Source organism: Tupaia chinensis, unplaced genomic scaffold, assembly GCF_000334495.1.
Source record: "Tupaia chinensis unplaced genomic scaffold, TupChi_1.0 Scaffold000685_1, whole genome shotgun sequence".
NCBI lineage: Eukaryota > Metazoa > Chordata > Mammalia > Scandentia > Tupaiidae > Tupaia > Tupaia belangeri.
Genome location: NW_006160208.1, coordinates 4,078,140 through 4,091,867, shown reverse-complemented (window position 1 = coordinate 4,091,867; position 13,728 = coordinate 4,078,140). Strand labels below are relative to the sequence as shown.

The window sequence follows — 13,728 nt, the reverse complement described above, 5'->3', positions numbered from 1 at the left end:
GCGTGGACGGCACGCCACCCCGGCCCGCGGGGCTGGCCATCGCGCTGGCCTGCATCCTCATCTTCACCATCGTGGTGGACATCCTGGGCAATGTCCTGGTCATCCTGTCCGTGTACCGGGACAAGAAGCTCAGGAACTCAGGTAGGGGCTCCCTGACCCACCGTCACCCCGCGGGCAGGCGCTCCCCGCGCCTTCTCGGACGCAGCACCCTCCCCGCAGCCGGTGTCTCCTAAGGAAAGTTTTGGAACGCTTTTTCACCCAACAGTCCCGAGTCCTCTGTCCCCACGGGAGTAGGAAACCACCAGAGCGGGGTTCTGGCGCAAGGGGAAAGCCCCGCGGTCTGGCTGTCACTGCTGTGTATAGGCTGCAGAAGGGCAGGCGCTCCCCGCGCCTTCTCGGACGCAGCACCCTCCCCGCAGCCGGTGTCTCCTAAGGAAAGTTTTGGAACGCTTTTTCACCCAACAGTCCCGAGTCCTCTGTCCCCACGGGAGTAGGAAACCACCAGAGCGGGGTTCTGGCGCAAGGGGAAAGCCCCGCGGTCTGGCTGTCACTGCTGTGTATAGGCTGCAGAAGTTCCCGAAGAAGCGCTTTCAAGTCAGAGCGCTGAACTTACGCGTGTTTAGTTTTTACAGGGTTTCCCTGACTTTGTGCCCATCTGTAGGCTGCCAGAACGCTAGCGCGGTCGTTTTAGCTTTATTACCAGGGGTAGTTTTCAGTTATTAGTGCACAGTTTTAAAAAGGTTAAAAACAAAACACAAGTTTCTAAATATGCCTTGGAACGTCTGTTGCTCCTCCAGTAAATGAGTTTACATTTTAGAAATACAAGTTTTTGTACAAAGTGTTATTCCTTTACGTGTAACTAAACCTGATGTCTAGAGACTTATTCCCCCTAGCATTCTAGTCTTTTATTTGGAGGCAAATTTGGGGAGGGGGGAGGAGAAGGAATCATGCACTTAAAACTTTGCCAAACACGTTCGTTTTGTTCCAGCCAGCTAGTCGGCCAAAGCTCTAATTGATTCCTGTCACAGTAGCAGGGGTTGGTAGGTGCTGCTACTCGGCAGCACCCATGCCCAGAACACCCTAAAGCCGTTCTTCTGGTGTCCCAGCTGCTCAGAGAGGCTGAGACAGAAGAATCGTGAAACCCTGTCTAAAAAATAAAACTAACAACACTTCTGGTGTCCCAACTGCTCAGAGAGGCTGAGACAGAAGAATTGTGAAACCCTGTCTAAAAAATAAAACTAACAAACAAAAAAAAAAACCAATGAACTCCAGGTCCAGCCTGGTGGTCACCAGCAGGGATCTGAATTGCAGTGCTGGAGACCACAGGGCTGACTCAGGGCAAGTTCCCACAATGGGCTTTGAAACACACTGGCTGTGATTGTATGTGTCCAAGATACTGAGACGCTGGAGGGTGGGGAACAGGGGATGTCGAAGGTGTTTCTTTCTCTCGCTCCTCCCCCTTTTCTCTTATGTATGCTCATGTGTTCTCGTTCCTGAATAAAATAAACTTTTAAAACTCTCATTTTGTTTAGGTTCTTTTGGGGAACATCCTCCTCTGAATTTTGTTATTGGTAAGGTAATGCTTAGGGCAGTGCATAGTTCGAGAATTAGTAATAAGCACCTGATATGAATCGAATTTGGGTTAGTAAATTAAATAACCTAATTTTTCATAGATGTTGGCTTAAACTAGAGGAAATCCTCTTCAGGAAGAGGCTTATTCCCTCGCAGCAATAAAAACAGCTTTCCAGGGGCCAGACTCGGTTCTGAGTGACATGTGGCCTGGGTCCTGCAGTCAGCCCTGAGGTGAGGTGCTGTTGCTGCCTGCTTCACAGAGCAGGGGCTGAGGACACAGGTGCGACGCAGACTGCATGGTGAACAGCTGTCCCTCCACAGAGCTTGCCTCTGCACTGTACCTTCACCTGCCGGTAACGGTAGCAGCTGAGAAGTTTGAATCCTACAAAAACCTTTCCTTTTCAAAAATGTTCACACCTGGGGACCAGCAGTTAGCGTAATGGCTATGTCCCTGGACTCCCATGTAGTTGACTGCGGTTCGAGTCCCAGACCTGGTGGCTTAAAACTCACGCCAGGCTCGTGTGTGTGCGTGCCCAAGATCCCGAGAGGAGAATGGAGGAGAAGGGATTGCGGTGTGGCCATCCCCCCCGGGAGGGGTTGATTTCTCGCTTTCTATCTCTCTGTCTGTCTTTGTCTGTCTGGCGAGTGCACACGCCCTATAGCAAAAAACAAAACAAACAAACAAACAAAAAACCTCTCCCCCCCAAAAAAATGTTCATACCTGGAACAGTTCTTCTTGTGTTATATGTAAAAAGATTTATGCTCCCACACGACTTCGTCTTGTGTTCATTTGCTCAACAATGAGAGGGTATTCTATAAAATCCTGTATTCCTAACTGGAGACCTTCAGTGAACTTTAATCTGCAAGGGTTTTGAACTTTCATATTTTTTTATAATTGGGGACTTCTTGTTCTAATGAGCCACAGTTGCAATTCAGACCATTCAAAGCTTTCTATAACAGATGGTCGTTTGAAGCAGAGATAGAGATACAGGATTCAAATGTGAATTTTGAGATCTTGTTAAAAGTTGTTATAGGGTCAGCTGGTGGCATGATGGTTAAGACGGCTAGATCTCACATGGCTGACTGTGTGATCGAGTCCCAAACCTAGCCATTTGAAAAACATAGTAGGTTTGTGTGTGTGCATGCCCAAAATCTTGAAAGGGAGAAAAAATGGATTGTGGCATGACCATCCCTCCTGGGGAATGTCTTCTTCCTTTTCCTCTCTCTCTTTTTTGTCTCTCTCTGATGAGCACACATGTTCTCTGGCAGGATTAAAAATTAAAAAAAAAATGTTGCTATAATTGTGGGCTAGTTCTATAGCCTAGTGGTTAAGGGAACTGGATCTGTCAAGGCCCACCATGGTTCAAGTCCTGAGCCTAGAGGCTTGAAAATCATGCTGGGTGTATGTGCGTGCATGGCCAAATTCCTGATGGGATAGAGAAATGGGAGAGAAGGAATAGCAGCGTGACTATTCCATCAACGGGTACTTTCTCCCTCTCCTCTTTTTCTGTCTCTCTCTGTGAGCACACAAACCCTCTGGCAATTAAAAAAAAGAAAGAAAAAAAGACAGCCCTGAAGTTGTAAGCATGATAGTTTGTTTATGATTTTTTTTTTTGGGGGGGGGAGAAGATTTTTTGCCATTGGGCGAGTGTGCTTGCCAGAAAGAGAGAGACAGAGAGACAGAAAGCACGAAATCACCCCCCAGGGAAGATGACCACACCACAATCCCTTCTTCTCCATTCTCCTTTCGGGATCTTGGGCATGCACGCACACATGCCTGGCATGAGTTTAGCCACTGGGTCTGGGACTCAAACTGTGGTCGACTGCATGGGAGTCCAGCAACATAGCTGTTATACCAACTGCTGGTCCCTGTTTATGACTTTCTTCTTTTTTTTTTTTTTTAGAGATTTTTGCCATAGGGCGCGGGCGCTCGCCCGAAAAGACAGAAAGCGAGAAATCACCCCCCAGGGGGGATGGTCACGCCGCAATCCCTTCTCCCCCATTCTTCTCTTGGGATCTTGGGCACGCACGCACACGCGCCCGGCGTGAGTTTTAAGCCACCAGGTCCGAGACGCGGACCGCGGTCGACTACATGGGAGTCCAGCGACATAGCCATGACGCTACCTGCTAGTTCCCTTTATGACTTTCTTAAAAGAATATTTTATATGGTGTTTTGGCTCTTGTGCTGTCCCACAAAATCATGTGAAACAACAGCGTGGCTGTAATAACGCTGGGAGTGGCTGGGTTGCCCAACATTCATGAGCCCTTGGAAGTGATGAGTATTAAGCTCTGAGCTTCTTGGGATCCTGTGAGAATGGGAGAGAGGGACATGAGGGGACTGGGTAGAAACTTCTCTTACTGCCTCAGAAATCTCCGCAGAGACCCCAGGGAAAGCACCTACGATGGTAGAAAATGGAGTGAGTGTCAGGGATGGGGTGAAAAGTACATGCAGCTGCTTGTAAAGCACGCACTCCTGCGTTGGGGAAAAGCGTATCCGATACTATAGAGAAGTGTGGAAGGAGCTTAGAACAAGACTGAGTTCAACACCTGAACTCCGGTTTTCATTTGTGTATCTGTGATTATAAGAAAGCGTTCATCTCTTTGGGCTGTTTTTTTTTTTTTTTTTTTTTGAGAGGTTTTTTTTTTGCTATAGGGCGTGTGCACTCGCCAGATAGACAGAAAGAGACAGAGAGACAGAAAGTGAGAAATCACTCCCCAGGGGGGGATGGTCACGCCGCAATCCCTTCTCCTCCATTCTCCTCTCGGGATCTTGGGCACGCATGCACACGCGCCCGGCGTGAGTTTAAGCCACAGGGTCCGGACGCAAACTGCGATCGATTACATGGGAATCCAGCGACATAGCCATTATGCTAACTGCTGGTTCCCTTTGGGCTGTTTTTCACATGATTGACTGATGGAGGTGGACGATTCCTTCCTGTTTTCAAGTTCTTTCATTTTCATGATTATTAAACTCATTATACAGTGGGGAATTATAATGCTACGAGGTTGACTAGCAATGAAGAGGACCATGGGTGCAGCGTGTACATGGTCGTAATGATAACAGGCATCGTGGATCTAGGAAAGTGTGTCTGCTCGTCCTGAACTATCCCATCCACTTCTCAGGAATCTAGCTTCGTATTAAAGAAAATTATCCCTTAATGACATCTGAGGTTTTTGTTTTACTTCCCAAGAAATGTTCACAAGTTTTTAAAAATTTACTATGTTGTTTTCCCTACTTGGAAGAGAATGAAGTGATCACAGTGATTCGAGCCTCCTTCGGTGGGCCTTGGTGACTAGAAAGCAGGGCACTGCTGCTCTGAGATAGTTGCAGGTTCTCATGAGTGTGGGTAGGTTGAGCGGGGGACTCTCATGATCAGCTGAGTACGTAATTGTGGGTGAGCGAACTTTCACGCCACTGGTTGGGCTGAGATGAGAGACTAGCTATCAGCGACCCCATCAAGATGTGGCCACTCAAGTGGAACAGTCCAAATAAGTGACCAGCCTGGCCATTTGCTTTGCACCAATACATGCCTAAAGAAGAGCAGGCTCAGTCACACGTGTGAGCACATCACGCACATGTGTGAGTCTTACTTCAGGGTCAGAGGAGGATGGAAGGTAAACACTCTGCCATGTTATTAGAATTTCTTTCCTTTTTTCTTTTCTTTTCTTTTTTTTTTGAGAGTTTTTACTATAGGGCGTATCCGCTCGCCAGAAAGACAGAGAGAGATAGAGAGACAGAAAGTGAGAAATCACCTCCCCCAGGGATGATGGCCATGCCACAATCCCTTCTCCTCCATTCTCCTCTCAGGATCTTGGGCATGCATGCATATGCGCCCAGCGTGAGTTTAAGCCACCAGGTCCAGGACTTGAACTGCGGTAGACCACATGGGAGTCCAGTGACATAGCCATTACGCTAACTGCTGGTCCCAATATTATAAACATTTCTAACATAAAGGATCCCGTGATTTCTCCTGCAGTGCCAATTCAAGACCTCTGTCTTAAAGGCATAAATGTGGCTAGGCATACAGCTTTCTGGTAATTTGAGAACCAGAGCTCTGTGGAATCTTTAGAACAAAAACATAAAACAAAATAAATATCCATACAAGAACCAATTGTCCAAATTTCATTAGAAAAATAAGATGCAATGCATTTTCAATAACACCCTTGAAAGATTTTATCCTTTTGGGAATTTTCGTTTTATGAAGATTAATCTTGTGTCCTGAATTCTTTTCTCACTGTAAGTGATGCACGCTAGCTGTTAGGTATCTGGACTGGGCAGTTGGAACAGATAGCCAACATTCCTCAACAATCTGACTTGTTGTCCTAACAATAGATCATAAATCAAAGCCTCTTGTGATTTACATTTGACCTCATCCTTACCACTCCAATCCATAAATAATTTTGCAAAAACTGCTAGCCGGCTCTTCCTGAATATTTCTATGAATAACTTAGAGTACTCAAATCACAATAGTCCGAATTGTCAATTGAACTTAGAGTTTTAATCCTATAATTTTACTATAATTTTACTTTATTTTCTGGTTTATTTATAAAGTTGTATTTGAAACATTTTCGAAGCTGATAAAATTAGAATTGGAAACGTGAAATTGCACTTGACAGACAGCTGATTCGGTCTTTATATCTTTCATAAAGTAGGAAAACAACTGATTTTTCCTTGTCCAGAACATCTAGTATTTTGTGCTTATGTGTGTAGAGCACTTTTCAGTTTTCAAAGCAATTTCTTTTATGTGTTCATGTAACAACCACTCTCTGGTTAATAGGAAAGCTGAAACTCCCATATTTACAAATGGATGATTAGGGTTTGTTATTCCGGAATACAACTCAGTGTGGCATGGTGGAAGGAGCACAAGAATTAAAATCAGAAGATCTATACTGAGACTTTACATCTATTAAACTTTCAGTTGTAGTGTAGTTTGGGTCCAGTTACTCAATCTCTTTAAGCCTCAGTTTCTCCATCTGTCCAATAAAGTTAATATAGTATTACTTAACTCACAGGGATGCTAGGAAGATACACTTAGATTCTGCCCATCAGTCCATCCACTTATCCATTCATCCACCTATCCACCTACCATTTTGCAGTTAGAAGGTACTATACAAACAATGTATTATGATGTATTACTATTATATATTCTATTTGTTTTATAGACTTTTGGCATAAGGCACATGCACGAGAGAGAGAGAGAGAGAGAGAGAAAGAGAGAGAGAGAGAGAGAGAATGAGAAGTCCTTCCCGAGAGGAGATGACCACGCTGCAATTACTTCTCCTCCATTCTTCTCTTGGATTTTTGGGCACACGTGCGCACACACCTGGCATTTTTCAAGCCACTAGGTCTGGGACTTGAACTATGGAGGTGACTATACTGGATCTAGTGCCTTAACCACCACACCACCTGCTGGCCCTGATTAGTTCTATTTAGATTGTTTTTCTTTTCTTGAGTGTTCATTTCAAGCGTATTTTTTCAAAAATAAGTAGACAATATGAACTGGCAAAAAAGTGACATCAGCTAGAAATCAAAAGTTGAGACTCTAACGCTCTTTTGTGATGTTATGCAAATTCTCTGCTATCTGCATTTTTCCTTTAGTGATAACTGTTATCTTTGCAGAGCAAATAGCACTGAGGCTCAAAAATGGATTATTTCAATATATGAGCTGTTCTCTAATTTGGAATGAATCATTTCTAGGTGCTACAGTAACTTTCTTGAGCAAGTATGCTGCCATTCCCAACATTACGGCCTAACTTGCACAGACTTGGGAAATGATTGCTAGCTAACCAAATCCTATACTGGATCTAGTGCCTTAACCACCACACCACCTGCTGGCCCTGATTAGTTCTATTTAGATTGTTTTTCTTTTCTTGAGTGTTCATTTCAAGCGTATTTTTTCAAAAATAAGTAGACAATATGAACTGGCAAAAAAGTGACATCAGCTAGAAATCAAAAGTTGAGACTCTAACGCTCTTTTGTGATGTTATGCAAATTCTCTGCTATCTGCATTTTTCCTTTAGTGATAACTGTTATCTTTGCAGAGCAAATAGCACTGAGGCTCAAAAATGGATTATTTCAATATATGAGCTGTTCTCTAATTTGGAATGAATCATTTCTAGGTGCTACAGTAACTTTCTTGAGCAAGTATGCTGCCATTCCCAACATTACGGCCTAACTTGCACAGACTTGGGAAATGATTGCTAGCTAACCAAATCCATGCTTAATACCGTCTCCGGTCTGACAGATTTCTTGTTAGCACTTTGGCCGTTCTCCTCCTGAAGTTCTCCATGATATTTGGAATCATTGTTTCAAGGCCATTTTTCACTTTCAGAGACATTTTATTGATTTTTTTTCCCCTTATACTCTTAGCTGTTGGTTAAAGTTTTATGACTTTTTTGGTTCCTGTTTGTGTAGGACATTGTTATGGAACCCTAAGTTTTTATGAATGTGTCAGAGTAGACCCGAGTCCCTTTAAGACTTTAGGACAGTGGTTTCAGACTCTCTTTTTTAGGGGAGAAATTTTTGCTATAGGGTGCATGCACTTGCCAGAAAGAGAGAGACAGAGAGACAGAAAGCGAGAAATCACCTCCCAGGGGGATGGCAACGCCGCAATCCCTTCTCCTCCATTCTCCTTTTGGGATCTTGGGCACACGCGTACATGCGCCCAGCGTGAGTTTAAGCCACCGGATCCAGGACTCGAACTGTGGTCGACTACCTGGGAGTCCAGCGACATAGCCATTATGCCAACTACTGGTCCTCAGACTCTCAAATGCATGATTAAATTTGGGTCTGGTCTTTCCCTGGATAATTCTTACTTTTTAGATGGGAGATAAAGAAATATGGAGTTATATTTGATGAAGTCATAAAACTAATTAGCAAGAGTCAAGGCTATAGTAGTGTTTTTGTCTTTCTCAGTATCCAAAGGGACTTCAAAAGTCCCTAGAAAAGTGAAAATAAAGTATTTTAGCACAAAATATTTTAAAATTCATAATTTTTTTCATAGTAAGTATTTTCCATGAACTTTCTGAATACTGTTTTCCTAAGAAAGTTCATGTGCTCATACACACACATGAGCATCTGAAATTGAGCTCTCTGGCCAGGCTCTGGCTGAGAGCCTCTTTAGGCATAATTGTAAAAGTACGTATTGGAAGTAGAAAATGATCAATAAAGGGTGTGGGGAGGGGAAAACACTTAGAGGTCACTGTACTAAGAACCAGAAGTAAGCAAAAGCCTTGCCGTGATTAAAGACACAAACTACGAAAGGCAGAGGAGGCCCAGCCACTGTGGAGTAGCAAAAACCTAAGCACCCTCCAAGGCTGGAGGCCACGTGGCAGACGCGAGTGTGGATCCCTGACCCGGTGGGCCTGAAACATGCTGGGTGCACACACGAGCGAGATCCTGATGATACGGAATGCTGAGGAAGGGAGATTGTGATGAGACCCTGTCAAGGTGCCCCACCCCTGCTTGGTGTGCAAGCATTCATATGTCATAAGATAAAGAACATTTGTTTCAGTAGATAAAACTAAACTGGGGATACCAGCCAGTGGTGTGGTGGGGGAGCAGCTGGATCCCACTGGCTGACTGTGCAGTTTAAGTCCTGGACCCAATGACTTCAGAAACTGGCTAGGCACATGTGTGTGCATGCCCAAAATCCTGACAGGAGAATGGAGGAGAAGGAATTGCAGTGTGGCCATCCTCTATGTGGGGTGTTTTCTCACTTTCCCTGTCTCTTTCTCTCTCCAGAGACCACACATGCCCTCCAGGAAATTTTAAAATCAATTTAAATTGGAAGTGAAAGATGGCACACATATGAATAAAGTAGATTAACAGGAGACTACAAGTTGCCTTATTTCAGCTGATCTAGTGCTGTGACCTGCCTTCTGGGAACAGCCAAGGCAAGGCAGCATTACTTTTCTATTTATCACAATTATTCCCCTACTTCTCACTGTCTCCTCAGAAGCCAAGTTATCGACTTCAGGAGGGCACTGTCCGGCTTGCACATGGACACACCTACCACCTGGAATTGTTCTGATACAGAGTTAAATGTGCAGTGGATTTGTGCTGTGTCAATTTAGCTAGACTGAAAAGATTTTCCCTTTATGGCTCTAGATGATTGTTTCTCATAAGAAACATTGAATAAATGATTTAAAAGGTGAAAGTGGGGCCAGCCCTGTGGCCAAGTGATTAAAGGAGTCAGGTCCCACATGGCCAACCACGGTTCAAATCCCAGCTTTGATGACTTAAAAAGCATGCTGGGTACATGGGCGTGCATGCCTCACGTCCGAACAGGATGGAGCACTGGAGGAGATGGTATTGCAGTGGAACTATGCCCCATCAAGGGATGCTTTCTCTTTGTCTCTGTCCCTCCTCCCTCTCTCTGTCTCTTTGTCTGTCTTTGGCGGGGAGTGAATGCACCCTGTGGCAATTTAAAAAACTCAAGCAGCAGTCACAGTTCTGTGCACCCAGGCCTCTGTAGAGCACCAGGCTACCCCACATGCTGGCACTTTGGCACTTACCTGCAGGGTGCAGCTGCTGGGAACTGGGAATGGTGACACATGCTCACAGTCCTGCCAGCTCTTTCTGAACTCCACCGAGAGTTTGAGGAAAGTGAGAGATGGACTCACTCAAGTGAGTTCAGTTCATGCTTTTGGGGCTGATCCTGTTGGTCCCACCAAGGTTCCTGCATCCTGGTGACATCCATCTTCTTTCTCAACTGCCTTCTCTGCAGACTGTAGGCTCCAGCACCAGATGCAGAAACAACAACCTCAAAACTGCTCTAGCAGTTTTGCTTCGTGGATTGAGTGAACCCTGACTGATACAAAATTTGGTACTGAAAGTGGACCAAGAAGAACCTTAAGGATGGCTTCTCTGTATCAATTCTAGGTTGCCTGCAATTGATTCTGTCATAGGAACTAGATTTAGAGCCATGAACAACCCTATTACCAGGAGCAAAGGGACACTGGTAGTTCATCACATGCAGTGGCAAAAGAGTCACTTCAACTACTGCCTGTACCTACCCAGCTCCTAAGGTGAAGAAAAAGTTGCTGTATCTCCCCTCTTACCAATAATAAAAACAAATATATGTCACATGTACGAATAAGTATGCTCATACATACATGTATACACATACACATGTGTATACATACACGTGCACATATACCCACTATATATGCATGCTTACGTGTCTGTATATATAGAAATGACATACTACACCAGCTCACTTACTGAGTAACCTAAAAATCTGTCAGGTTTGAGTGGAGACCAGACAAGAAAAGGCTCTGAAAACTGCTCTGCCACTCAACCTGTCTGACCAGCTATGGTATAAATGTGTCTCCAAATATTCACATTGAAACGTAATTGTCAGTGTGATAGTATTAAGAGGTGGGGTCTTTAGGAAGTAATTCAGTCATGAGACAGCTTTCTCACGGATGAATTTAATGCCTTTATGAAAAGGAGCTGTTAATACCTTCCTGCACTTTGGTCGCTTTTACCAGGTGAGGACATAGCATTTGTCCTCTCTGGAGGATGCAGGAAGAAGGCGCCATACCGGAAGCAGACTGTTGCCCTCCCCAGACAGCAAATCTGCTGGTGACTTGATCTAGGATTTTCCCAGCCTCCAGCAGTAAAGTTCTCTTGTTTGTAATTACCCAGCCTAAAGCACTTTGTTCTAGCAGCAGAAATGCACGAAGACATCAATGGTACCGGAACTATGGTACCATTGTGAGGAGGCTTAAGCAGGCACATAAAGATCCATGACCCAGACTCTTAGGATTATGCAGCAAATACGTGCTCATTTCTGCAAATAAGTACTGTCCTTTCAATGGTACTGGAACTATAGTAGGTCAGCAGGCTGTGAGAAGGCTTAAGCAGGCACATAAATATCCATGACCCAGACTCTTAGGATTATGCAGCAAATACGTGCTCATTTCTGCAAATAAGTACTGTCCTTTGGAGAAAGTTTTTGACCTGCTACCTGACCTAGTAGAAAATGAATGCTTAACCAGGTGATCTGAAAGACCCTTGGTAGACTAGGTGTTGTCTGACCCATCAGATCATAAAGTTGGACATGCACAGCATCTACTATCCTGGCTGAAGCAGTTCTGCCCTCTACTTATTGTGGTTTCTTGCCTATTCAAGTGGCTCAAACCTTCATTCCTGCAGCTTGAGACACTGGCATTCCCTGCCTGTATTGGGTTATTTTGATTTTCCATTAGCTTTAATCATAAGGCATGAATAGTGGATTTCTTGCTTTCTAGACAGACAAGTCCTTGCCTTTACTGTGTAATAACAACCCAGTTTTCCCTTGCTAATCAGGATTAACCACTCCAGTCAGGATAGGAAATCCCTTTCTTTGTCTATTGATATGCTGGAATGAGAAGCCTGAAGTGGCCAGTGGCAATCTCAATTTCCAGTTTAATGAAACCACTGATATGTCTCCTGGTGGAAGGATTCCTCCCTTGGGAACTAAGAGTTTTGAACAACAGAACCTGAAGCTATAGAGACAGGAAGCAAATATTTGATAGGGTGCCACTAGGGTAATCACGAGAGAAAGAACTGCCAAATATTTCCACCTTTGGCTTTATGGTCCATGCATCCTGCCAGTGAGATGAATAACACTGTATATTAGTCACTGATTGAGTTCACAATACCACATGCTGGGGGCCAGTAGCCTAGGCTCACTCAGCTGATGCTAAAACTGAACCTTCGACAGCCATTCCAGGCCCATCTTCCGGGCACAGTGGTAACGTGATAACTCTTTCTCTCATGCTTTCTTTTTTTGACAGATTTTTTGCTATAGGGCACGTGTGCTTGCCGGAGAGACAGAGAGACAGAAAGCAAGAAATCACGCCCCAGGGGGATGGCCATGCCGCAGTCCCTTCTCCTTCACTCAGGATTTTGGGCATGCACACACATGTGCCTGGCATGAGTTTCAAGCCTCTGGGTCTAGGACTTGAACAGCAGTCAGCTCTGTGGGAGTCCAGCGACGTAACCATTACACCATCTGCTGGTCCTTCTCATAGATTCTTATAAGTAAATCATTTTAAAACCATTTCACCAATCTGCTAGCCTATCTGTTTTAAAATGGGAAACTATGTAAGTGGATTCCAAGAGTGTCATCTCACTGTGAAGCTTCCTTTGCTGTCAAATGAATTTCTCGGTCAGAAGAAGCAGTGCTATGAAGAATATTATAATGAAGTGGAAAAGGTATCTATAAAAACCTATTACAACCATGTGGCCAACTGCACAAATGGAGACTGAAATAATTATAGTATTTCTTTTTTTAAAACTTATTTTTTAAAAAAATTTATTTATTCATTCATTTATTTTTCTTTGACAGAGAGAAACACGGGGTGGGGGAGTGAGAAACAAGTCATCAGGTCCGGGACTTGAACCATGATGAGCCATGTGAGAGTTTCTAGCGCCTTAACCACCATGCCACCTACTGATCCCTGGTATTTCTTTCTTACTTTAATATGAGTAATTTGTAAATATATGAACCATATTTTGGTTTTTCCCTCTGCTCTACTCCAACCATGTAGAATGTATTAGTGGTAAACCCAGTGTCTCAGTGTACAAGTTACAGCATGTTAGATGGAAAATACAACCCAGTTGGGAGAGTAATGAAAATCATGCAGATAGCCATCTTTGGAGGGAGAAAGTTTGAGCTGTCGATTTTAGAAGGGGTAGTTGCATGTGTTAGAGGGAAGCGCATGTTTGCTATGTCCCTTCTTTGGAAGTTAAGAATGGCTAAAAGAGAATACACCCAGATGCCCAGTTGCCACGGGATAGGCTGTGGTGGGTTTGTAGCATCAGGTTAGCTACACTGGAACTGCATTTGCCTGAAGAATTCCTTTCCCTGCACAGTTATGGGTTTGAGTGATCCACAAAATAATTTTGTATGAGATTTGAAAGATGTACATGAAGCTATTATACACACACACACATAATTTTATATACATAAAATTAACCAGACCATCCAAGCAGAGCACTGTAGCAGCTCCATCATTAACTAGTGAAAGACACCTAAGTGAGACTTAAGAATTTCCAATTCTGCGGAACCAGCAGTTGGCATAATGGCTATGTCGCTGGACTCCCACGTAGTCGACCGCGGTTTGCGTCCCGGACCCGGTAGCTTAAAACTCACGCCAGGCGCG

The 13,728-nt window shown here is 44.2% G+C and overlaps 1 protein-coding gene across 1 annotated transcript in view; it reads left to right on the top strand.

Moving 5' to 3' along the window:
- Positions 1 to 4: 4 nt before the first annotated feature.
- Positions 5 to 13,728, top strand: part of MTNR1A (melatonin receptor 1A) — a gene marked incomplete at its 5' end in the record, with an annotated part of 26,822 nt that continues 13,098 nt past the window's right edge. Inside the window, 1 exon segment of the mRNA XM_006160476.3 lies at positions 5 to 141. Coding sequence (XP_006160538.2) covers positions 5 to 141 — 137 coding nt within the window.